Source organism: Emys orbicularis, chromosome 1 (genome assembly GCF_028017835.1).
Source record: "Emys orbicularis isolate rEmyOrb1 chromosome 1, rEmyOrb1.hap1, whole genome shotgun sequence".
Lineage (NCBI taxonomy): Eukaryota > Metazoa > Chordata > Testudines > Emydidae > Emys > Emys orbicularis.
In genome coordinates this window covers 163,742,294-163,769,651 of record NC_088683.1, presented here as the reverse complement: position 1 = coordinate 163,769,651, position 27,358 = coordinate 163,742,294, and the positions used below count along the sequence as shown (strand labels likewise).

General features: G+C 43.8%; 1 protein-coding gene across 1 annotated transcript in view; it reads right to left on the bottom strand.

The window, feature by feature from the left end:
* The window catches only part of CFAP44 (cilia and flagella associated protein 44), a 75,661-nt gene extending 49,197 nt beyond the window's left edge, over nucleotides 1-26,464 (bottom strand). The window contains exons 1-10 of the mRNA XM_065423448.1: nucleotides 26,434-26,464; nucleotides 24,473-24,586; nucleotides 21,111-21,263; nucleotides 17,396-17,551; nucleotides 15,893-16,012; nucleotides 14,404-14,529; nucleotides 13,260-13,431; nucleotides 11,763-11,925; nucleotides 10,344-10,446; nucleotides 9,856-10,072 (exon numbers count right to left, since the gene is read on the bottom strand). Coding sequence (XP_065279520.1) covers nucleotides 9,856-10,072; nucleotides 10,344-10,446; nucleotides 11,763-11,925; nucleotides 13,260-13,431; nucleotides 14,404-14,529; nucleotides 15,893-16,012; nucleotides 17,396-17,551; nucleotides 21,111-21,263; nucleotides 24,473-24,586; nucleotides 26,434-26,464 — 1,355 coding nt within the window. The remainder of the gene's footprint in view (nucleotides 1-9,855; nucleotides 10,073-10,343; nucleotides 10,447-11,762; nucleotides 11,926-13,259; nucleotides 13,432-14,403; nucleotides 14,530-15,892; nucleotides 16,013-17,395; nucleotides 17,552-21,110; nucleotides 21,264-24,472; nucleotides 24,587-26,433) is intronic.
* Between the last annotated feature and the right edge of the window lie 894 nt (nucleotides 26,465-27,358).

Genomic DNA, 27,358 nt, shown 5'->3' with positions numbered 1-27,358 from the left:
AGAGACTAATATTTAAATAGGTGCTAAATCAATTTATATATCCATCTTGCAATACTTTCCATATTTACTTGAAGAAGCCTACTTTTCTCTCTGGTTGTTCTCCAATGTAGGATGCTCATCTATTGAAATCCTATGGATAACTTCTCCACTGGATTCCATTCTGTGTAACCCCATGGACTTCAGTGGAGTTGCTTTAATCTAAATGAGCCAGAATTTAGGCCTGTATCTCCAAAGTTACTTCTAACAAAGCATGCAGAAATGTTACACAGATATAGAAGTACAGGAGAATGACTCTATTGTAGACAAACTATCATCTCCTATTTCAATTAGAGATGGTCCAAGTTCGTGGTATGTGGATCAGGATCCAGATTATATTTAGGCTATGTCTTGGGACCATGCTATAATTGAGAGCAAATCAGGGTTAGGGATCAAGTGTGCATTTTATGGCACTGAAATATTTCAAGCCATTTTAATGACGTTTTAGCTCAAAATGGAAAAAAATCTCACCAGAAATCTTATTTTGTAAGATTTCAACTATCAGTAAAGTCTCATCAGTTTAGACCTTGAAAATAAACCCCTTCTCGGTTTAGATCCAAATTGGAATCAAATTGCAAGTATGTAGGGATTTTTATTTGATTCCTCGGTAAAATTTACAGGTATTTGGATTCATCATTGTTAGTATTATTTATTATTTGTATTGCAGTACCATCCCCGTCATCTATCAGGATCCCATTGTGCTTGGTACTGTACAAATAGGACAAAAAGATGGTCCCTACCCCCAAAAAGCATAATGCTTTGGTCCATTTTTAATTACAATAGGAACCCAAATTTACCTATAAAACAGACTGTATCTTCCTTTTTGGTGCTCTTATGGGCTGTTTTGGCCATGTTTTGTGATTAGTTCTTAAAACTGACCAAACAGCATGTGTCAGCCCATTTCACAAAGCCAAAGAGACACCAACAGGTAAGAAGCCCAGAATGCAGAGAAGAGCCATGTGCTGACCCAACAGCTAGAACAGAGGTTGATAGAAATATTTCTTTTAAATAGTTCTCCCCACTCCCAATGCACTTTTGAAGATCAACAGTGGAGCAGTTTATTGGGCATTCCATTACACCATTACCAAACAACAAAAAATTCTTAACTGTCAGGGTAGTTAAGCACCGGAACAAATTGCCTAGGGAGGTTGTGGAATCTCCATCACTGGAGGTTTTAAAGAACAGGTTAGAAAAACACAGGTCAGGGATGGTTTAGATAATCTTTAGTCCTGCCTCAGTGCAGAGGACTGGACTAGATGACCTGGCGAGATCCCTTCCAACCTTTTGTTTCTATCATTTCTATTATCTCTTTTGGAAAGCAGAGGTTTCAACATTTGTATTGCTAAGCAGAACACTGTTCCCCATTGTTGTGCACCTGTTAACAATCATATTCTTATTAGTCAATCACCTTGTAAGTTTCATGATTTTTTAGTTACTTCTGTGAAAGTAGAATGAATTATATTGTAAAAATAGAATGGATTAAAGAAATGCTGTATGTTCCTTTAAGCAGAAATAAGGAATGTTAAAATACAGGTGTCAGGAAAAGGAACATTAAGGCATAAACAACGAGTCCACTTAAGTTAATGTTGGAACATTAGCCGGAGATCTGTAAAAGTTAGTAAGGAAATTGAATATGTATGTCTAGCCTCAGGTAAACTTGTCAGTTCTGCTTTCTTTGTCCTCTTGTTAAGTTTGCACCCTTTTTATCTGTATAAAATAAGGTAGTGTGGGTCTTGCATGGTGCTCACATTATCTGAATGTATTAGCAAAGTGCTGTGCTAATAAACAGAGTGGTCTAACAAATTGTGAGTCCTGAATCTAACTTTGACAATTTGGAGGTTCCACCGAGATGGCAACCATCTTCACTGGGGCCGTGTGATTCCTGACCGATTTTGTAGGATGACCGTGGCAGCCGGCACCTGGGCATTTGGCCCGAGCGGTCCTCCTCCTGAACGGAAGGGTGCATGACCACAGTGAAGTCTACGCCATCGAACCTGTTGGTTCCCATTCTGTTCTGGTAGGGATCCCAGGATCTGACATCAGGAATCTGGTCAGGTAATTATTTCTGTGTTTTGTCCGGACTGAGGACTGTCCTGTCTCTGTGTCTATCCGTCCTCCTGTGGAGTGTTTGAGTCTGGGCGCTGTCTCCGTCTGGGGATCGGCCGACCAAGGGCTCCTGTCCTCGCGGTCTGAGTGAGTGAAATCTGCACAATCGCAGCCGCACCGCACCTTGGGTAAAACCCTTGGTGTGAAAGCAAGGGCGATTGAGGCAGTAGCCTGTGGGCTCCTTTTGTGTGTTACACCGGGCATCGCTCTGACTAACCCGAATTTCCTTCTTGTGTGATTGGTGTGTGTAAAGTCCTCCTGTATGGGTAACCAGACGTCTAAGTCGGGACAGTTCCCTAAAGGAACGCCGGCTCATTTTATGTATTTTAGGAAGGGTCCAGACTCCTGTAAATTTCTGGAAAAATGGTCTAGATTAACTCAGGGAGATCCCAAAACTCAGTGGCCACTCTTAGGATCTTGGGACAAAGACCGAGTGGACGTCTTAAAAGACAAACTCAGCCAACCTAAAACTAAATTGGCCAGAGGAGAGGTTGATTATTTCATGCAGTGGTGAGAAGAGGCAAATCGTAGGTGGACAGAATCGAAACTCGCCTCTCTCAAAGATTCAAATGATAAGTTAAAAGTTTTATTGGAAGCCTCCTCTCCCACCACCAGACCGAGTGCTCCCCTTTACCCCGTTCTCCGAGCAGACTCAAATCGATCCCAACCCCCTTCATACTCCCATCTCATTGTGAAAGAGGACAAAGAAAACCTCTTGTTAAATTCTGGGGACAATGATGACGCATTAATTGGCTTGGTAGCCTTGCGTCGGATCAATAGACTATCACCAGCCTCCCCAGTTCAGGAACAATTCTCAGAGGTCACCAGTTCAGACCAGTCTGGACCGTCCAATGCCGCCCAGGCCCATTCCTCCGGTACCGCTCAGGCCTGTAAAGAACCCTCCAGTCTGCCTGACTCCTCTGCTTTTTCTTATACATGCAAAGATAGCCTGAATAAGGATTGGGCCTGTTGCTTGCGCTCTAGCTCTAAAACTGTCCAGGCTCCCCTCCGAATCCTGCATACTGGGGGCCAAGAATGGGGTCCCACTTGGAGCTATAAACCCTGGACTCGCTCAAAGCTCCTTTCAATTGTAAAAAGCTTTCCAAAGCCCCTGGAAAATCCTACCAAATTCGCAGAGGAATTTTTGTTAGTATGCGACACCTATAAACCCTCTGAGGCAGACCTCCTGCAGCTGTGTAAGCTACTTGTAACCCCTAGCGAACATGAAAAATGGCTCACAGCAGCAAATTGGCCAGTCAGTGAGCGCCACTCTAATTTGCCAGACACCGGACCTGATGCTAAATACTGGAAAAAGTGTAAGGACCGAGCTAAAAATCTACTTGAAGCCATCCCTCGAGTATGGACTCCTAAAACCAACTGGACGGCCATACACTGCTGTAAACAGCGACAGGGAAAAAACCCGGGCAACTGTCACACCCGGCTGACTGGTGTTTTTCTGCAACTTTCTGGTATACAGCAACCAGATAAAAATTAACAGGGTGCCCTGGCTCATGCGTTTGTTAATGGCCTCCTACCTGCTATTGGCAGTATGCTAAAGTGAATAAGTGTTGGGTGGAAGACCGAAACCATGGACAAATTGCAAACAGTGGCAGAGCACTGCCAATGCACTCTGAAAGAAAAGAAGGAACAGTCCTCTCAAAAATTAATGGCCCTGCAAATAAAACATTATTCAGGGCAGGGCAAACAGTATCGGGGACGGGGAAGGTTCCAGAGAAGGGGACATGGTCGCGGGAGGGGTCGTGGAACTGGATTTTCGGGTTTTGGGGATGTTTGTAATTACTGTAAGCAGCCCGGACATTGGAAGAATGAGTGTCCAAACCGGCATAATAGCTCTGTAAATAACCAGTTAGACCCCCTGTCGGCACAGCCCGACAATCCCCAGCCTTACTTTGTCCCACAACAATAACGGGACGCCGGGGAACCTCAGGAAATTTTAGCTCCTTTACTACCTCTCACTCCCACGGGTGAGTGTGTTTTGACTATTAATAATCTTTCTCTCCCTTTCCTTGTTAATACGGGAGCTTCGCTTTCTGCAGTTCTTAATACCGATCTGCCTGCGGTTCCCCGCTCCGGAAAAACCGTGTCCACTGTGGGTATTACGGGAGTCCCAACCCCTTATCCCCTTTCAAAACCTCTACCGGTCCAGGTTGGTCCCCTTTCCGCGGATCATGCATTCCTTCTCTCTGATTCCACTCCGGTAAACCTTTTCGGTCGGGATCTGTTATGTAAACTTGGCTGTACCATCTATTGTTCCCCGGATGGTGTCTACTTACAAATCCCCCAGTCCTCTCTGAGTGATTCTGTGGCCTCCCTGCTGTCTGAAACTCCCCTTTCCACTCCAGTTCCCTGTTACCCATTGATCCCGTCCCTTGAACACCTAATTTCGCAGGTCCCATCCTCTCTCTGGCCAACCCACCCATCTGAAGTGGGCCGCTTAAATACTGACCCCATCTGCATTACTGTTGACTCCTCCAAACCCCTGCCTCGCCTGTCTCAATACCCTTTAAACCCCGAAGCAAAGGCTGGCATTGCTCCGGTCATGACCGCCCTGCGGGAACAAGGCATTACTGTCCCCTGCTCCAGCCCCTGTAACACCCCTATCCTCCCAGTTCGAAAAGCTAATGGTAAATCGTGGCAGTTTGTTCAGGATCTTCGAGCCATTAACCGCAATGTTATACTCACCTTTCCTGTTGTCCCTAACCCAGCAACAATTCTGGCTTCTATCCCACCAGGTGGGACTCATTTTACTGTTGTTGATTTGTGCTCTGCTTTCTTTTCTGTCCCGGTTCACCCTGACTCCCAGTATCTTTTTGCCTTTTCTTACAAGGGGCAGCAGTACACGTGGACCACGCTCCCTCAGGGGTATACTAAAAGCCCATCTTACTTTTCCCAAGCATTAGCCCGAGACCTTGCTGATCTTGTTTTTCCGTCCAGGTCCACACTAGTTCAATATATAGATGATCTACTCCTCTGTTCCCCTTCGTTGTCTGCCTCAGAATCTGATTCTTTAGTGCTCCTTACTGCCCTAGCAAAGAAGGGTCACAAGGCTTCTCGCTCTAAGCTACAGCTCTGTCAAGCCTCTGTCACATAGAGACAGGGTTCTCTCCCAGGGTTCTCTCCCTCCTCTCCCAGGGTTCCCATACACTTTCTCCCGCCCACATCCAAGCTATCCTCAGTTTTCCCCGACCCCGCTCCCCACGCCAGGTCCGAAAGTTTTTGGAAATGGCTGGATTTTGCAGGCAATGAATTCCCCAATATGCCTCCCTTGCAAAACCTCTCCAGGAACTCACTCGAGTCTCTGTGCCTGACCCCATGCCGTGGCCCCCTGAGGCCGACTCTGCCTTTGTTTCCCTCAAACAGGGTTTGGCTTCTGCCCCGCCTTAGGGCTGCCTGACTATTCTAAGCCTTTTACCCTTTTCTGCCACGAACAATCTGGGTGTGCACTGGAAGTCCTCACTCAGATGCACGGAGACAAAAACCACCCAGTGGCTTATTTCTCTGCCACTTTGGACCCTGTTGCCCAAGGCTTACCCCCCTGCCTGCGTGTTGTGGCTGCCGCAGCGTGCCTAGTCAAAATGTCCGAATCCCTTGTCCTCCGCTCTCCTCTTACCCTCATGGTACCTCACTCTGTGGAAACTCTCCTGCTACAACGTAACACAGGCCACCTCTCCTCCGCCCGCCTTACCAGGTATAAACTTTTACTGCTGTCGGCTTCGTATATCACCGAGACAACCAAGGTCGTCTCCTTGCAGGATACACTGTAGTGTCACTCTCTGAAACTCTAGAAGCTGCGCCTTTACCTTCTGTAACCTCAGCGCAAGCTGCCAAATTAGTTGCCCTCACCCGTGCCTGCTTTTTGGCGGAGGAACGCTCCGCCACCATTTACACTAACTCCCGCTATGCTTTTGGGGTTGTACATGACTTTGGCACCCTCTGGCAGGCTCGGGGTTTCCTTAACTCCGCCAGTACCCCTATCAAAAATGGCCCCTACATCGCTGCTCTCCTGTATGCAGTTTTACTTCCATCTGCCCTAGCTATTGTTAAGTGCCCTGGCCACTCGATGGTGGATACTGATGTTGCTAAGGGTAACGCAGTTGCTGACACCTCTGCTAAACGTGCTGCTGCCATAGAACCTTCCCCAGATGCATTCGTAGGTTCCCTTTCTGTTTCTATACCACCGCCGTCCCTCACTAACCTCACCCTGCTCCAAGACTCTGCCCCAGAAGCCGAAAAGGACTCCTGGGTTGCCCAGGGTTGCTCTCTACATCCTGATTCCCTTTGGCGTTCGCCTACTGGCGCCTTTGTGGCCCCCTTTTCACTCCTCCCATCGCTGGCCACCCTGCTACACGGTGTTTTGCATGTCGGAAAGGAGGGAATGGTCTCTGCTGTAACTAAGGCAGGATGTCAAGTATCAGAGGGGTAGCCGTGTTAGTCTGAATCTGTAAAAAGCAACAGAGGGTCCTGTGGCACCTTTAAGACTAACAGAAGTATTGGGAGCATAAGCTTTCGTGGGTAAGAACCTCACTTCTTCAGATGCAAGACTTCTTCTTCTTGCATCTGAAGAAGTGAGGTTCTTACCCACGAAAGCTTATGCTCCCAATACTTCTGTTAGTCTTAAAGGTGCCACAGGACCCTCTGTTGCTTAAGGCAGGATGGTGGGCCCCCCATTTCAGCTTTTTTGCAGCCCGCCACTGTGCCTCCTGTACCACTTGCCAAAGCCACAATATTGGTAAACCTGTAAAAGTGGCTCAGGGGTTCCGGGGCCTGCCCCAAGCACCATTCTTGCATTGGCAACTTGATTTTGTACAAATGCCTAAGTGTCAACAATATGAATTTATTTTGGTTATGGTATGTTTATTTTCTGGTTGGATCGAAGCCTTTCCTTGTCGAAAGGCTGACTCACTGTCTGTTGCCAAATGTTTGTTAAATCATATTATGCCTGCCAAGGGAATTCCTGCCACTCTGTCCAGTGATTGGGGTACACATTTTACCAGACAACTTGTTCAACACCTGGATCGTGTATTACATATCACACATCTGTTGCACTGTCCCTACCACCCACAAAGCGCAGGTGCAGTTGAAAAATGAAATGGTGTACTTAAGAATAAGCTTGCTGAAATTTGTGACTCTATAGGGTTAAGCTGGCCAGCGGCTTTACCACTGGCCCTTATGGAAATGCGATCCACTCCATCCCAGAGGCATAAATTGAGTCCATTTGAAATTGTTATGGGATGCCCTATGCGAGCTATGGCTACCATTACTCCAGTCCCAGACTTGAACTTGACTCACAGTACGCTCCTTCAATATTGCAAGGGATTAATGCAAGCTGTAAGTCACTTCCATTCACAGGTTCGAGCCACCTGGCCGACGGAACCCACCTCTGACGCTGACCTCGAGCCAGGTGATTGGGTCTACATATGGCACCATCATTGAAAACACGCCTTGGAGCCCCGGTGGAAGGGTCCTCATCAGGTACTGCTTACTACCCAGACGGCCGTTAAACTATCTGGCATCGCTGCGTGGATACATGCTTCGCAGTGTAAGAAGGCACCATCCCCAGCGAACCAACCATCACCTCAGAACCACACAGAGTCAATTTTGACTCCAGAAGAAGATGTAAAGGAATAGCCTGCAATACCTTACAATCTTCGCTCTCGTAAGGGTTGCCAGAAGCAGACGACAACCTAAAGCAAGGCCCAAAAAAAAGCAGTAGCGAGCCTAGCGCCTGCTGCCTGGTGAACATAAAACCGTGACTGCGGTTCCCTCAGTTGAAGGTTGAAAGAACCAGAAGGGCCTTGCCTCCAACATGCGCCTCTGGTGGCGCCTGTTCCTCGGCTACTGGTGTCTTAAGGTCTGGGGAGTCCACAATGACAATTCTTTTATCCAGCAGCAAGTGAGGATAGCTCAGATCCTTAATATTTCTAATTGCTGGGTCTGCAGCCACATCCCAGCCCACTCTCAAGCTGGTGTTCCCGTCCTGGCAATCCCACTCAATTCCCCAGACCTCACTGGAGGACCTCGTCCGTTTAACAAAACATGGAACAGCAATGACACTTGGGAAGCAGTGGGAATAAATGCATCTAAATAGATAAGTGTGGTGGAGGTAAAAGGTCATTGGTGTTGGGTGTGTAATGGGACAGAGCTGGATCTGGAAAAAAGCCATTGCCTTCGGCATATTGTGGCCAATGGTGTATGGGATTATTCGAACAAAACTAAAGAGTGGCGGGCCGGGTATGGGGATATACATTTTTTCTTGACCTGGGATCAAAACAGAAAAATCAATCTCATGTTCCCCCTACATTAACCTTAGTAAAAACAATACAATCTTTCAATGCCATGCAAATAACACCACTCCTCATAAGGAGAATTACCCTGTGCCCTTTGAAAAATATTACTCCTCCTTTGCAGGCACCTATGTGACAAATGGGTGCAACCGACCCTTCCCGGCCTTAATAGGCCATCATTGGGTTTGTGGGACCAAAGCTTATACTGCGTTACCAGCTAACTGGTCAGGTATCTGTTATCCCGCCCGACTCTTCCCACAATTCCGAGTGCTAGGGTCCTTCCCACAAGAACGCCTCCGTAATTTCAGGCGAAGAAGAAGGAACTTACCAGATGCCCAATGGTATGTAAATAACATAAGCCCCTTAACCTGGAAAAAGGCCATTGGCGGTTCTGTTATCCCACTTGGGGGAGTAATACACCATGCAAAAGGCTCTTAAGGTTACAAGCAGTATTTTAAATAATGGCAAATAAAACCGAAGAGAGTTTAAGAGCCCTGGCCAAAGAAACAGGGTCGATCCGACAGATGGCCCTCCAAAACCGTCAGGCATTGGACATAGTGCTGGCGGCCAAAAGAGGAACCTGTGCTCTCATTGGAAAAGAATGTTGTGTGTTTATACCTGACGACACCAATAAGGTAATAAATCGCGCTAGCCGCTTAAAACAAATCGCATATCTTCCCCATGAAGAGCCGAGTTCTTTATGGAAGTGGCTAAGTAACCTGTTCAATTTCTTTGGCATAAAAAACTGGTTGTTTCAGGGAGCCCTGACTATCCTGTTTGAAATCCTAATGATTTTTGTATGTTTTCAGTTAATCTCCTGTTGTATCCAGAATTGTGTAAGGTATGCCACCCAGGTGACTGCCCCAAAACAGAGTGCTAATATGATGATTTTAAATATCGCTAATAAACAAAAAAATAAAGAACGGTTAATATGTAAAACCCAGTAATTGTTGGTCATTGCGTAGCTTGACCAAAGGAGCGATTGTGAAAGTAGAATGAATTATATTGTAAAAATAGAATGGATTAAAGAAATGCTGTATGTACCTTTAAGCAGAAATAAGGAATGTTAAAATACAGGTGTCAGGAAAAGGAACATTAAGGCATAAACAATGAGTCCACTTAAGCTAATGGTGGAACATTAGCTGGAGATCTGTAAAAGTTAGTAAGGAAATAGAATATGTATGTCTAGCCTCAGGTAAACTTGTCAGTTCTGCTTTCTTTGTCCTCTTGTTAAGTTTGCGCCCTTTTTATCTGTATAAAATAAGGTAGTGTGGGTCTTGCATGGTGCTCACATTATCTGAATGTATTAGCAAAGTGCTGTGCTAATAAACAGAGTGGTCTAACAAATTGTGAGTCCTGAATCTAACTTTGACAATTCCCATCAATTGATGTTTGTGAACCAACCTACTTGATGTGTCCTGCTCCAGAAGTGGTGAGTTGCTCTTCATTTTCAGGAGAGAATGTGACCTTATAAACATCCTGTGAAAAAGCTTTTGACCTCAGCACAATCTTTTCCTGTTTCCAATCCCAGATTGTCAACATGTAGTCAGGGCTGCTCCCAACGCTGGCCAGTAGCGTTCCATAATGGTTAAAATCAGCAAATGCATAGGCTTCCTCAGTCCCACCTGGAAGGACAGATGTCCACAAAGAGCTTAAAAAGAGCTCAGTTCTCGTTATTTGGCTAGTGCTGAAGCAGAGTCAGCCAACAGTTGGCTATTTTCCACACACCCAAGAGTGCAAGGACAACCACTTACAATCAGTTCTCTGTATTTGATTTTCAAGTACCAAAAGATTATATAATTAGTAAAAGATCTAAAATGGAACATTATTCCACTTGCTGGAGTCTATAAACTCTGCTGTATCCATGTAATACCGAAATAGTCCTATTTAACCTACCTCGGAGTATTCTGTATGGCTTTAGTGAAGGATACTCATAGATGATGATGTTTGGCTTCCATCCTTTTTCTCCTACTGCAAAATACTGTTTACTAGGATGTACCTAGAAAAAGCAAAGACTGTTACATACTCCGATATCCCCTTTGGCTGGCCTCAACTAAATATCAAGTTGTATACCACCACACACATTGTGGAACCATGCAATAATTTGCATTTATCCTGCTTCTTTGATCATCTCACCTGCATTCAGCCCACCAATCCATCTCCCCATGGACAGCATTTAGGGCACTGCTATCCTTCTACTATTGGAGAATAGGAGCAAACTTAGCAACAGCACATTCAGGGGCTGTTCTACAGTAGTGGAGTTGAGCAAATAATTTTTTTTTCACTTATGTGGCCAAAACAAAAACAGGAAAAAATTGTTTTGGGTTGAACAAAATGTTTCATTTGACCCAAAATATTTTTATATTTTATTACTTTTTGGGTGCTTATACCCTTTTAAAGGTTTTTTTAAACAAATGTAGCTAAACTTCAACGCAAACTGTAATTTTGAAACAAAGTTTACATATTTCATTTTAAAAATGTCAAAACTGTTTCAACTCTTTTTTGATTTTTTCCATTATTTTTATTCAGCCAAAATTATATGCAAATTTGACCCATATTTGCAAATAGTTTTGCTCAATAGAAAAATGCATTTTAGCTCAAATAATTAATTTGCCCGTAAAAAAACATCACCCAGCTCTGTGCAGGAGATGTGAGGATGTGATTCTCCAAGAAGTGTTGCTTACAATATAACGAAACAGCATAGTGCCAGATTTTGATAGCCTTACTTTCTTGGAATAGTATCAATTATCCAACAGGACTATTTGTGGAATAAGATGGTGATAAACCAGAGTAAGTGTTTCATAATCTGGCCCACAGAGAGGAGCTTGCTACAGTGAAATTGGACAACATTTCACTCCATTTAACTATGTACTTGAAATTCCAAATGAAACATTTAACCAATATTAACTGTAATCAGGATAGATGATGTATTGAACAAAAACAATTAAACTGTATCCAGAGCATTTTAATAAATAAAATTTTAAAACAACAAAAAGTGAAACCCAGTTGACTCTTGCCAATTAGTATGGCCTGGAACCTGGACCTATTTAAGATATGCAGCTGTTTGTTCTCTGACTATTAATCAACTAGGTCCATGTAATACACCTTGATGGATTGCTACTGGTCACACATCTGAGATTACTGACTTTTCTTTTCCACCCTTTAATCAATGCTGTTCTTTCATCCAAGCCCAAATATGCAGGCAACTGTGGAAATCTTCCGTGAAACAACTGAGACACCCAGACTGTTTCACTACTATAAGTTTTAAACTCTAGAAAGGGATCTTCTTCCTAAAGAGGCAAATAAAAGCCATACCGTGATAATGCCAATTCCACCACCGCTGCTGCTCCGGAGATAACTCTGATATTTAGTTTTCAGGTCCAAGAGCACCAGTTGGTTGCCTGCTACGTAGAGGAGTGTTTGATTATCCAGCAATTGCAGGTTTGCACTTTTGGTGCAGTCATAACCAAAAGAGTGTCTGTGAACAGCTCACTAAGGAAAAGCATTGACCTTAGACCTTGAGGTTTATTTCTTCCACGTAATAGCAATAAAGGTATTAATACTAAAAACTAGAGCAAACCCAGGTGGGAACACTGAGTTGGGTGATTGTTACTCTGTTGGTCCGGCTTTGGTTTGTTTTAAGACTGGTGCCATGATGAAGCTAAAACCCATCAAGGTATTACAAATAATTGGGGAAAATATAAATGAAATATTTAAAAGATTTATGTACCATCCCTCCAACTCCATGTCAGACTCCATTTTTTATGGCCTATCCTGATCTCTGGAGCTCTCCTAAGAATTCATATTCTATTGTCTTAATGTTCTCTTTTCATATAAAATATAAAAGAAATTGATCAGATTACAAAGCGCACTGTAGGCAAGAGACAGAACCAAAGCAATGTCTCAGGGCTTGTCTACATGGAGAAGTAATGTGTACTGTGGAAGGAGGGGTGATTTCTAAAGTGCACTAGTGTGTTTCACATTAATTGGTCATGTAGACCCTGCTGGTGTACACCAAAAGTTTTCTCGTGCACTTTAACATAGTGCACACCTGCATGGTCTATGTTAAGTGCACTAGGGGACATCTGGTGCGCACCAGCAGGGTCTACACAACCAATTAACGTGCAACACATTAGTGGGCTTTAGAAATCAGACTCCCAGCAGTACACAGTCATGCTCCGTGTAGACAAGCCCTCAAGCTCTCTCCCTCTGCCAGTTTGAGGCCTGGTCTACACTATAGTTAGGTCAACGTAAGGCAGATTACGTCAACCTAAGTCTGTAATTGTCTACACTAAAATGTAGCTCCCACCACTGTAACTTGCCCACTACACCGACTTAGTAACTCTACCTCTTCGAGAGGCGTAGCGCTTAAGTCGATGTTGTTAGGTCGATGCAGTGTCAGTATAGACACTGTGTTGCTTACATCGACTGTTGCTGCCTTTCAGAAACCACCCCCCATGCCCCACACTGGCAGTTAAATCAGTGCAAGCTCTCCTGGTGAGGACGTGCACTGCCAACACAAGCAGCGTGGTGTGGATGAGCAAAACCAATTCAATTACTGCAGTGGCTCTACATCAACGTAATTTAGGTCAACTTAATTTTATAGTATAGACTTGCCCTGATGCAGAAAAGAGACAAAGAGGGGTTTCCTCACAGCAACTTCACTGAGTCCCAATGGAAAACCACCTGTGCATCTGAAAATCACACATTCTTTCCTGTTCCTCCCTTACACCTGGAGGAAATAATATACTGCAGCTTTTAGATAAGAAAACCCTAGATCTAAGTCTATACAATACAGCATGAGGAGGATACATGAGAGTGAGGAGGTTAATTGGTATCCCAGAGTCTGATGTCACAAAGGGTTGCGAGCACAAATCTTCATAGTTATAGAAGAAGGTCTCTGAGATTTTCCTTTCTAGCTTCTCAGGCTTTTTTTCTGGCTCTGGGGATTTCTCAGTATCCTCCTCCTGCTCCTCATCTTCCTCTGTGTTTCAGAAATAGTGACACAAAAAAGAGCTTTAGTCAGATAGGGTATTGACATTTATACCTAACTGCAAAAGTGGATTATTCATTAATTCTTTCCTCTCTCCAAATAAATGATATGCACTCTAGTGTCTAAAAATAGATCTGCTATCTTTGTACTATGAAACCTATCCCGTGAATAGCCTCGAATGAATAGCATGTGTTTTTCTAAGATTAGAAAAATCTGGGTTCTTAATAACCAAGGTAAGAATGATTTGAAAATTCACTGCCCCATACACATAGCAGACAACTTCTGTCAATATTTGTAAGATATGTCATCTTTACTGACTTTAAACCTTGAGACCTTAAAGCTACTGGGACAGTTTTATTCAAACTTTGTTAGATTTAGGAAAACAAGCCAAGTTTGAGGCTTCTTTCTTCAGTAGATATTGAACGCATAATATTATGCTGACTAATCAGTACAAACGTGTAGCACTTCACTCCTTCACGTAAAGCAGGTTGCCATGGAGACATTGTGCTAACAAAGGCTTTCTACTAATGTGCTGCTCTAGATAGTTCCTCACTGGAGCTCAATGCATTGAACGGATATTGTCAGCAGGAATTGTAGTCAGCTATAAACATGAGTTTCAGGTTCTATTCCTCAATCCTAGTCATTTCTGTCAATTCTTATTGTTTTACAGTCAGATTATCTTTTTTGTTAACATGTTTGTCTCTCCCTGTTATCATGTGACACACCAATACAAACAACCAAGGGAGCAGAGACTGTCCATGGGAAAGCAAAATGGACTGCTTATTAAGTGCTGTGAAGTGCACAAAGTGAACAAGCTGAAAAAGTAGAAAAAAATAATTGTTTATCTAATCTTTGTGGCCTTATGTTACTTCTAACAACAGTAAGCAAACAAAAGCAATTTCAGGATGCAGTAGGATTTTTTAAGTTGATGTCTATGACTCTTAGGGAGGGGGCAATACTCACGGGCACTGCTGCTATCTGACTCCGCACCTTCCACCGGCTTTTCTACTCTTTCTGTCTGTCCCTCTGGAATTGGTGGTACCTCTCCTTCACCTGATGGTTTCTTTGAGGGACTACTTTTGCTTTCCTCTGCAAAGGAAAATTGGGATAATTTTCACTTCTTCAGCATTCCAAACAGGGTATATTTCTGTGTTTTGCTCTCACACTCCATTTTTGGATAATGCAGCATCCACAGTCTTGGAGCATTAAAATTCCTTCTATCCTACAATGGATTTCCTGCTCATGCAGAGTGGATTTCATTGTTTAAAAGTGATTTAGAATGTAAGAGAAGGAGAGGAGCACATCCTGGAAAGGAAAAGTGCATTGACAGAAAGAATGAATTGAAGGGCCAAGACACGGTGTGCCAAAGTTCCAACAAAATATCCTGCAAAGAACCACAATAGACACCGTGCCCTGAATGGTGGGTGCCAATATTCTGTTATAACATTTTACTCAAGCACTAAAATGGAAACTGGACCCAAAACACCCAGAGAACAAGCCTATCATAATGAAAGTAGCTAGCTATGCAATGACTGAAACGGGTTGAATGAGCTGACATTCTCAGGACTAAGTAATCCAGAGCAACAAGAAAGGCACCAGAGGCAAAAAACTAAAGGAATTTATTACAGTTCTGACTGAAGAAGCTGGTCTAACAAGCATGGATTGTCAAAGGCCAGACCGTGGGTCAGGAGAGAGTTGGAGCAACAACCACTGAGGACAGCACATTGGTTCTTCAGGAAAAACCATCACTGACCATGGTCAAGAAGGAACTAGCTGGAAAATTTTGAGGTGATTCACATTAACCACTAAGAGATGGGTGTCTCGCATACTGCCCACCACTACTTTGCCTAAAAGGGTCAAAATCTTAAGAGCTAGGAGAGTTCTACCCCATGCCATATCGGGAGCATGGGGCCTAAGATTGAGACCACTGTGTATATATTATGCCTGATTCCTCTACCTTGTGTAGTCAGCCTAATGCAAAGTAGGTGTAAAATGCTACCAGGTCAGAATTATGCAATAATGTACATTTCTAAACAAGGTGCCGAGCAATAGAGAATCAGGCCTAGTATTTTTAGAAAATATTACTTCCTGTCTTTTCAAGCCTGAGCAGTGAACCCAGACTACACAGAACACTCTTTTGGCTGGCTTCTCATCAACACACAAGAAGAAGCAGATGCATTGGTCCACCATGGACATCTTTGTGTTGTACAGCACACATCAATCAAAGGCTGACAGCTTACCTTGGTTCATCATGGAATCAACCCTAGCCCCGGGATGCCCACAACAAACACTGGTGTGAACTGGAACCATAGACCCCTTCCTCCTCCCCACCCATCCCTTTACCCCCCCCCCCCCAAAAAAAACAAACAAACAGGGAACTGCCCGGTATGCAGACTTAAGACTACCCTAGGGTCAGTACTGAAATCTCTGTGTAATGGCAGGTAATACTCACGGACACTACTGGTATCTGCCTCTGCACTTTCCACTGCCTTCTCTACACCTTCCTGTCCCTCTGGAGTGGCTGATACTTCTTCGCCAGGTGGTTCTTTATGGGCACTACTTTTGACTTCCTCTGCAAAAGAAAATAGGGATAATGTTCACTTCTTCTCAATACCCTCTTAAGTATATTTGGAATCATAAGGGGTGGACTTGTCTCACTGGTTTGTATGCTACATATCAGAATAATGCAACACTGAAGTTCTTCCTATCCTGCAAGGGATTTTCTACTATGCAAAATGAAATCCATTGAATAACACACTTCATTCCTTCAAAAAATAAAAGCAAAAGACACTTCCTTTCTGCAGGTCAGGCTGAATATTCAGGTGGACTTTACACACATTTCTAGACAACAATCTCAACGACTTTCTTTTAAACATGACTTGACCTGCAAAGGAATTTGATTTGCGCCCTTTATTGCTTCTTTATGATAGCTTTTTTTGTTGGTTTTTAAAACGGAGGCAGGGGAATGGTTTTGTTTTTTACCTTAGAAATATGAGGTATGTCAAACCTGATCTTCCCTTCTCTTGCTGAAGGACTTTTTGAAAGTCTCGGGAGATGTGCACTATGAGGTCTCACACAATAACTTAAGGGGTAGGGCAACAAATCAAAGTGTTCAACAGGCATTGCAGTTAAGTAGGTATAATAAAAATGAACAACAAAAAAGTATTTTAAACAGCCTGACTATATATCCTTCCCCTAACTGTTCTTCAGCTTTCAATCTTTTGCTTCTCATGATGTCATAATTGCACTAGTTCTCCAGTTGCCACAGTCTTCCAGGGGAGACAAGACCTGAATTTCTAACGTAAAAAACAAGCAGAAATGTTTCTTTTAATTTAAAAAGCTTTTTGACCTCCTAACTACCTCACAAAGATGTAAATAAATAATTAAATACGCATAAAGCCTTTTTCCCCCTTCGTCTCCTTCGCAAGTTACCTTTACCTTAGTCTCAATCTTAACTTGCTCTGTGTCTCTTGCTTTTTTTGATTTCATGTAAGCATCTATTCCCAAACAAGACACTTTAAGATGGAGTTAAGATTGAAAGTATATATGAGCAATTTAAAGATTAAAAACAACTTTCAAGACTATTGTAGTTTAAAAAAAAAAAGTATTAGAAATCCAGAAAATTCAGCGTTAAGGTTCAACTTAAAAGAAACTTGAACATTTGAAAGCATGGAAATGCACAGTTAATGTCTAACTGGATCCCCTTTGTTTTCTGGAACCAGAGCTTTCAAACCAAGAAATAAAAAGTCCCTAAGGAATCCATCCCTAGTTTCACATTGGATAAAAATCTATGCTAGGAAAGATCACTTGGGGGGTTCCAGTTTCAGGGGAGTGGAAATAGCCAATGAAATGCAGAGTGCTGACAAACATCGTATCGTGGGACACTGGAGGATGGAGAAGTTATTATATAATTGGAATGTATTCGACCTGCAAACGCTGGAAAAAATCCACCCACCTTCTCCTAATGGTTCAAGGATCTTCTCAGCGTCCTGCTCTCCTGCATAATCCTTTGAAGAGTCAAACTTTTCCACATCTGCCTGATCCTCCTGATCCGAACCTTTCCTAGGTTTGTTCTCATCAGAACTCCCGTTCTCTGGGACTTCCATTTCTCCTTTATAAACAAGAGCATGTCTTATAGACAGATCAGTATTAAGAATCTGTCTACATTTATGTATTGTTTGGTTACATCCCTCATGATAAACAATTAATTAAACCTATTAGTCTGTCCACCTATACTTTTCAGATGGCCTCCTAGTTCCATTATAACAGCAGTGTTGCCGACGCTGGGAATTATATTGCAAGTTCTGTGATATTTGTTGTTTTTCTTAACGTGCCAGTTCCTGGAGTCATGAAACTCAGCTTTCATTTAAAATAAAAAGTACATTTCTAGCCCTCATGATTGCTGAAAAAAAGCTTGAAAACATAATTTCTGAAGGCTCAAAACCCAGTAGATGAAAAGAACCCAAAATCTATTAAAAAAAAAAAAAAAAAAAAAACCCCTCAGGATATTTAAGCCAATCTCATGATTTTAGAGTCCTGACTCTTGATTTTGTACACTTGCAAATAGCTCAGTGGTTTGAGCATTAGCCTGCTAAACCCAGGGTTGTGAGTTCAATCCTTGAGAGGGCTGTTTAGGGATTTGGGGCAAAAATCTGTCTGGGGATTGGTCCTGCTTTGAGCAAGGAGTTGGACTAGATGACCTCCTGAGGTCCCTTCAAACCTTGATATTCTATGATTCTAACCACAATAGACTTGGGGCTGGTAATATTTGACCAGAGGTTCTACTACTGGCACTACAGTTAGTCACAGATATAGCTGCAGGCAAGTTGAATGAATACAGGGTAGGGTGTCCAGAGATTGGAGTGCTTCCAATCCCAAATCTGCCACTGTCATCTTGTGTAAATTTGTGCCAGCCACTTAACCTCTCTATGCCTCACTTATCCCATATGTTAAATGAGAATAACAACTCTTATCCATCTTAGTAAAGTGTTTTGGTATCTATGGCAAAAAGTCCTATGAGAGTTCAAATTATTGTAATTAATTATTAATCAATCATTTATTATTAAAATTAGGGATGTGTCATTATAAATGTACTCAGCTTCCATTATAAATCTACTCAGCTCTGAAAAATGCTTCAGGCTGAAAGGTGAGTATGAAGATTTCATTCTGAGACCCATCAAGGGTCTAGTGGCAGCATGTTGTTGCAGTGCTCAAAGTTTGTAATACAGTGGTGTTTGTGTACTATGCCACAGGGATTGAAAGTGCTGAGGAAGTTCAGAGATCAGAATTTTTGTCTTTGATCCCATTACCAGGCTTTCACATGTTGACTAGTCCAGGAAGCATTTGTACTGGTTCACCACCTAGGTGTCTTTGCAACAGTTGTTTCTCATATGAATTTTTAACAGCATTTCCTAAACTGCTAGAATTAAGGAGTACTTCAGATGATATAATGCAAGGAGTTCAATTTCTATTACTTCTGGACATAGTGACCACTAAAATCATGTCAGAATTCAAATGGAAAAAAGGCAAAATGTTAACCAGAATATTATTTTTAGATCCAATGTTTCACAATTTGCCAGAGCTGGAAACTAATGCTGTTCCTTTCAGTACTGGTTCACAAGTTATCGGTCTATAAAACTACATGAGGCCTATACTGGTCCCTCAGCATTGCTTTACTGGCACACATCCAGGGTTAAAATCAAGTTTTCTTTCACTTTCAGCCACCAGTGCTTTAGGCTGTGGAGCTTCAAAGAGGAGCTCCACAATCTTTCAAACTGCATTCTTCCTGGCCATGCTGCTCATAAGCCACAACAGGTCTCAAGACAGGGAAATGCGTGCAGTCATGCCTCTCAGTCTTATCAAAAATAAGTTGTTAACAGGCCATTTTGCTGACACAAAGGAGTCCCACAAGTTGTCAGTAAAGTTGTAAGAACACAGAGAGCTTTGAAGATGCAGAGAGTGGTGCTGTGGCTTTAGAAGAATGAATAGAATCTCCAGGGTGTGGGAGCTGACAGCTGGAGGAGGCAGTTTGGTATTAGGTTAGACTGATGGACTGACCTGAGGTCAGATGCTCTGTATATATGTTAATTATGTATCCAATAAAGACTGTTGTTCAATTACTAGCAACGAGTTATTATTAAGACTAGTGGATTACCTAAATATAAAACAACATACAGAGCTGCCATCAGGATCAAATGATGCCTTTATTTGAATGTGGGATAGATAAACCATACATTCAGAAGTGTGACAATGAATAACCCAATGCAGAAATAGCATCTTTCTTTTTCGTTTGCAATTTGTCCTCCTGTCTTTCCCCTTTTCTTTATCAAAACAAAATGGTATTTCAATGCACAAGGCTACATAAATGCAGTGCTGTGGTTGATATTTTAAATGTATAAATGTCACGAAATTAAATGATGACTAGAAAATATTTCACTGTTATATATTGGAAATCTTAAAATAATAATAATTAAAAAAAAAATAATTAATGGAGATATCCCATCTCCTAGAACTGGAAGGGACCTTGAAAGGTCATTGAGTCCAGCCCCCTGCCTTCACTAGCAGGACCAAGTACTGATTTTTGCCCCAGATCCCTAAGCGGCCCCCTCAAGGATTGAACTCACAACCCTGGGTTTAGCAGGCCAATGCTCAAACCACTGAGCTATCCCTCCCCCCCCTTAGAAAGAAAGATAGAAAGAAAGGGGCATATCTAGTGGTTAGGCAGGAGACTGGGAGTCAGGAGAACTGAGTTCTATTCCTGGCTTTGCCACAGACTCCCTTTGTGACCTTGGATGACACACTCAACTTTTTGTGCCTTTGCTTCCACATCTATACAATGAGAACAATAGTACCAAGTTTTGTTCAGCACCGTGAGAGACTCAGGAAAAAAAGAAGCAATCACTGCAAAATGTAATTATATTGTAATAACTAGTGATGAGCTAGAGGTGGGGTAGAGCAACAAAACTCTAAATCATGCCAAACTGGCTGATTTCAGTTCCATATTCACACACAAAAATCAGCCCACTTTTGTAGGAAACGTTTCGGCCCCACAAGCCTTTCAGCAAAATTGAAACTCGTGCTATCTCTGGATAGGTGTGAAGTGTTTGAGGCTGAATTTTGTGCTTTGATAACAAAAGTTTGTAACATTGGTCTGATTATATGACAACTGGATCCTTGAACACCCTCTTCCCTGTCCCTTATTCCATGCATGAGGCTAAATAAAATATTGCTGGTATTGTTCTGAGTTCCCCTTTGAAAATGGCAAGTCACACCCAGCTCTAGTTATTACCTTTCCGTTCAGAACTTCCTGCCAATTACTGCACTTTTCTACAGCTTTGATTTTGAATTTAAAGGCACTTCTCTGGAAAAGTGAGTTTCATCTCACTCATTCTTTTCTGCCTTATATCCTATTCCTATATCAACTGCCTTATATCCTATTCCTTTACAGTGTTTGACATCTTTCCACCTGGGAGAATTTGCTCTTTTCCACAACTGTCCTATCCTTTCTTGATTCCGTCTCCATTTCTATCTAACACAGTAACCATGAACAGTAAGAACATAACCATATCATATTCTGCCCACCCCTGACTTTTTAGACTGAGTTAATGGAGACCTTACATGATGATTGAAACATTAGACTACCATTAAACTCGGATAAAACCTCTACTCACCTTCTGTTGCGGACACATTTGGCTTCTCTGTGTCCAGCTCTGTTTCAGGATCTTTGGAAATGTCAAACTTCTCTCCATCTGCCAAGTCTGGCTGGCTTAAGTTGTCACCAAGTATAGTCCCCTCAGTACTCTCTTTCTCCGATTCTTCCTTTCCTTTATAAACAAGAATATGCCATTGAGACAAATCTGTCTTTTTCTTAGCCGGCATCTTTTATCATAGTACTATTGCAATACTTGCTTAAAATACTCTCGAGAGGGACAGCAGGTGCAAGCATATGCAACAAAAGTTCAGAATTAAAATCTTCATTTAAAAAAACTAATCTTCTTGTCATTATAATGACAAAGAAAATCTTCCAAATGTGAATCAAATATAACTCAATGCAGCATTGTCTACACTTCTAGTACCTCTGCTGTTGCTCATAGCTTTGCCAAGCTGCATCAGGGTAAAATTAACGTGATTGGTCAATTTCATCACTGCTATTCAGAATCCTGGGGATGGCATTATTATTATTATTTACTATTTCTATCACAGTTTAGTTATGAAGCTGTTGATTTCCTCCTCCTGCTGCTATTTGACAAAGGATAAATAATATTCAGAGGTACCGGAAGTTTTTTGTATTTTGTTCTACTGTCTCTTCCTCTTTTCTTTAGAAAAACAAAAAAAGATAATTTGTGTAACATTACATAAATGCAGTGCTGAGGCTGATGTTTTAAATGTATAAAAGTCAAGAAACTAAATAATGACAGGAATATATTCTACTGTTATATTTGGAAATCTTGGGAAGGAGCATATCTAGTGGTTAAGGTAGGTGACTGAGTGTCAGAAGATCTTTGTTCTAGTCCTGGCCCTGCCACAGATACTTTGGGTAACATATTTTGTCTTGCTGTGCCTCAGTTTCTACATCTATAAAATGTGAACAATAATACCAAGGACAAAGGAGCTATAAATGCAAAATGTAATTATACTGTAATGACTAGTGATGAGCTACAAAACCCTAAGCCATGTCAAACTTGGCTGATTTCATTATATGTTCATACTCACAATCAGCCAACATTTGTAGGAAAATTTTGGACCCCACAAGCCTTTCAGCAAAACTGAAACTTTCATTCTATCTGGATAGGTGTGGAGCATTTGAGGCTGAATTTTGTGCTTTCATAACAAAGTTTACAGATTTCTAGAATGTAAGGCCAGAAGGGACCCCTCTTATCCGAATAACACAAGCCACAGGACTTCCCTGAATTAACTGCTGCTTGAATTAGAGCATATGTTTTTGAAAAACATCCACGCTGGATTTAAAAATTGCCAGTGATGGAAAATCCTCTACAACCCTGCGGAAATTGTTGCACTGGTTAATTACCCTTACTGTTAAAAATTTACATCTTTATTTCCAGTCTGAATTTGTTTGGCTTCAACATCATACCACTGGATTAGTTATACCTTTCTCTGCTATATTGTAGAGCACATTATCAAATATTTGTTCCCCATGTAGGTATTTATAAACTGTGATCAAGTCACCCCTTCAATTTCTCTTTGTTGAGCTAAATAGATTGAGCTCCTTGAGTCTATAACTACAAGGCACATTTTCCAACCCTTTAGTCACTCTCATGGCTCTGTTCTGAACCCTCCCCAGTGTACCGACATCCTTCTAGAACTGTGGGCACCAGCATTGGACACACTATTCCAGTAGCTGTTGCACCAGTGCCAAATACAGAGGTAATATAACCTCCAGGGGCGGCGAGTTATATGGGCCTGTGGTGCCCATGCTCCAGCAATATTCAGGGCCCGGTTCCACCAATGTTTGGGGCCGGGTCTCTCCCCCGGCCCCACCTGCCGCCCCTCCCCCGGAGCACCCCTGCCTGCACCCTGGACTGGTTTTCCTTCTTTGTGGCTGTAGCCAGGGCACTCTGACCCCCACCCCATTCCTCCTCAATATCTCCACTTTGTGGGGAGAAACTCGGGCTGTTTTCCTGTGTCCTCGCTGCAAACAACTTCACTGCTTCTCCTCTCCCCCACGCCCACTGAGCCAACTTCTTTCCCCTCTGTCTCCCTAGGTGCAATGTAGCCTCCCACTGCCCCATGACCAGCAGGACTCCTTGCTGCATCTCCCCGCACGTGAGCGGCTCCTTTCAGGGCTTCTCCCCGGGTGCAGCGTGAAGTCTCTCTCTCCTGCCCCTACCCCCACCCCCGGTAATCTCTCTCCAGAGTTGAGGGTAGGGAAAAGTTTGTTGATTGTCAGTTTTCCCTCTGAACTCTTATCGCTCTTGTTTTTGAATGAGGATTTCTTGCTCCGGGGAAGTCCAACCCCCGGACCTGAGGGGCCCTAGGAGCACGTGCAGTGACAGTGGTGCAGGGTGAGTGTGCTGCTGGGGGGACAGGGGGACCCCTTCCCCAGAGCTTGCTGCTGCCAGCAGGGAGAGGGATGGGGGGAGTCCTCTCTGGCCCCAGCCCGGGGGCAGCCTGCCTACACCCCAAACTCCTCATCCCCCGCCCCACCCCAGAACCTGCACCCCCGCACACCAACCCTCTGCCCTAGCCCTGAGCTCCTCCCACACCCCAAACCCCTCATCCCCAGCCCCACCCCAAAGCCCTCACCCCCAGCCAGAGCCCTCATCTGCGTCCCCCGCCCCATTGTGCAATATAGGGAAACAGTTAAACACCCACTGTTTCTAGTCCATTTTTACATTATTTTCAAATATATATATCAGGTGTGGGAGGGGGGCCTGACTTGGACCTGTTCTGGGCACCACCAAAAATTATACAAACCTGCCACCCTTGATAACCTCTCTATTCCTAATCAATATTCACCTGTTTATACATCCAAGAATTGCATTAGCCCTTTTGGCTTTAGCATCAGACTCACAGCACATATTCAGCTGATTACCCACAAGGACCCGCAAGTCTTTCTCAGAGTCACTGCTTCCCAGGATAGAGTCTCCCATCCTGTAATTATGGTTTGCATTCTTTGTTCCTAGATGTATAACTTTACATTTGGCTATATGAAAACAAATATTGTTTGCTTGCACCCAGCTCATCACCGAGCAATCCAGATTTCTCTGTACCAGTGCATTAACAATTGATCTGATTATATGACAACGGAATTGTTGAACACCCTCTCCCCTGTCCCTTATCCAATGCATGAATCTAAATGAAATATTGCTGGTTATGTTTTGAGTTCCCCTTTGAAAATGGCATGTCACACCCAGATCTAGTTACCTTTCAGTTCTGAACTTCCTGCCAATTATTACACTTTTCTACAACTTTGATTTTTAATTTAACTTTTTAGACTATTGAGTTAATGAAGATCTTACATGATGACTGAAATATTAAACTCTCATCAGACTTGGAGAAAACCTCCACTCACCTTCTGTTGAGAACTCATTTGGCTTCTCTGTTTCAGGATCTTTGGAAATGTCAGACTTCTCTCCATCTTCTAAATCCTGTTGTCTTGACTCCTCTGAATCTTCCTCTTCCTTTTCTTTATGAACAAGAGCATGGCATTGAGACAAAGCTCTGTGTTTCTGTTAGCCTGCCTCTTTTATCATAGAACTACATGATACTAGCTCACAGTTCTCATGAGGGGGACAACAGCAATTCTGCAGAATTTAATTTTTTAAAAGTTAATCTTCTTGTACTTATCATTATTACAAAGAAAATCTTCCCAATGTGAATTGAGTAACTCAAGGAATGTTGCCTTTTGTTCTAATAGTCTTCTGTTGCTCATTGTTTTGCCAAGCTGCAGCAATGTGAAATTAACATGACTCATTAGTTTAATGGTTGTTATTCAGAACTTTAGAAGTATTATTATTATTATGGATTTATTTGAATTGTGAAGCTGTTCATGTCCTGTTGATGTTGCTGCTGCAATGGAAAACTATTAGTAACAGAGATGGGCACTGGAGCTATTCACAGGGGAAGAGAACCCAAATTATGGACTCTAAGGGAGAGGTATAGTAGCAGAGAACTCCTTCCTCTCTTCTTTCTCTCCCCAGCAACAACCAGGATTCTGAGACTATCTTTCTTATAGTAGTTATATGGTTCTGGTGGGAGAAGAGATAGAAAACACTCTGCCTCCAGCAGGTTGGGGTGAAGCTTAGGCCTGGTCCACACTACCCCCCAATTCGGACTAAGGTACGCAAATTCAGCTACGTTAATAACGTAGCTGAATTCGAAGTACCTTAGTCCGAACTTACCGCGGGTCCAGACGCGGCAGGCAGGCTCCCCCGTCGATGCCACGTACTCCTCTCGCTGAGCTGGAGTACCGGCGTCGACGGCGAGCACTTCCGGGGTCGATCCGGGATCGATTTATCGCGTCTAGACAAGACGCGATAAATCGATCCCAGAACATCGATTGCCTGCCGTCGGACCCGGAGGTAAGTGTAGACGTACCCTTAGTCAGAGTCTGCTATTCAAAAGATAGGGCTATCAAACAGGGTCCAGGCAGAGCCAGAGCTGTCCCTTGGGTAGGGTGAATTGGGGCAACCGATCCAGGCCCTGCGCTACGGGGGGCCCCCGCGGGCCGGTGCGATTGGCCGGTGCGGTTAGTCCCGGAAGAGACGAATCCGTCACTTCCACCCTGTGCCCCGTGTCCCCCTGGGGATTGCCCTAGGCTCAGCACCTTCTCCCTTCCCAGCATGATTTGAGGGTTTCAGCCAGAGGTTGGGGTCTATTACAGGAGCGGGTGGGGGAGGTTCTGTGGCCTGTGAAGTGCAGGAGGTCAGACTAGATGCTCATGATGATCCCTTCTGGCTTTAAAGTCTGAGAGGGAGAAAATAGGTGGTCTGGATTCACCAGTAAGGTGCTGCCCTTGAACCTTGCTGATCTGTTGCATACATGTAACACCGACAGACCCCGGTTGTCGGCAGGTGGGATCGAATCTGGGGCCATTGGAGCTTAGTGCATGAGCCTCTACCCCACGAGCTAAAAGCCAACTGGCTGTTAGCTAAGACTGTAGAGCAGACTCATTTTCTCTCTCTCTGGAAGTGGTCTCGGCGCCACTGGATGGGACAGAACACCACGCCCAGGAGGTGTGCGGGTTACATACGTACAAGACATTTGCATTTTAAACAGAAATGTCACCGACTCAAACTTCTGACATCTGTGTCTAGGCAGCACTGTCCATCCTCCGCATGGCCCAGATGCTCTCACCCGTTCTCACGCGAGCTAAGCGGTTACTTTCATTCAACTCGGCTTCCCTCCATAAAGGTCAGTGTTGGGCCTTGTGCTAAGGGAAAGCACAGAACAGGTCCCCCCGACACGGCAGCTGCTCAGTCACTTCCCGACCGGTTGTATATTAAAAAAGGAACTTGCCCCCGCGCTCGGTACCTGACGCGTCCCGCGGCCCCTCCGTCTCCATCTCTGGTTTACCTGGTTGCTAGGCAGCCGCTTCCGGGGCCCGGCGCCTCCTGGGAATTGTAGTTCGAACGGCCGCGCCGCGGGCTGGGGCTCCTGCTCCGAACGAGGCCCCGGCAAGGTGACTTGAGCGGGCAAATCGGCGCACGCGCAGAGCAGCCCAGAAGAACGTGCCGTAGTGTGCATGGGGTGGGGGCCGGAGGCTTCGTGGTTCTGTGCTTGTGCGGGGCCAGATTTGTGCCATAAACCGTCATAGTGGTTGCCATTTACACAGGCATATACACACACAGACACTGAACAGCACACCGCTTCTTTGAGGATTTTCGGGGGGGAGACTTGATTGGCCACGTTAGTGGGTTTAAAAAAAAAACCTAACGAAGTTGTTGAAAGGATTGTAACATTTCACTCCCTCGATTGTTTTTAACTTTTTTTTACTTTAAAATAGTTTTTTTTTAACATTTAAAATAAATATTTGTGCTTATCTGGGTTCTTTTTATTATTATTGGTAACATGGCCGGCTCTAGTTTTTTTTGCCGCCCCAAGCAAAAAAAAATTTTGACTGTCCCCCACCCCAGTCCTGGGCTCTCCCCCACACCTCCTGCTGCCCCAGCGCTGGGCTCTCCCCCCCACCCCACCCGCACCCCCTGCCACCCAAAATTTTGGGCTCTCCCCCTGACCCCCCTGCACTCCCTGCTGCCCCAGCCCTGGGCTTCTCCCCACCAGTGCTGACTCTGCCCGCTCCCCCCTCACCTCCAGCCGGTCCAGCGCTGGCAGGGTCGGGGTAAGCAGCAGGGCTCCTGGGCGGCGCCTCAGCCCAGGGTCCCTCCAGCTGGGGCTTCCGCCTCCAGGACCGGCCGGGACCTGGGAGGGCAGAGCCGGGGGACCACCCCGGCAGGGG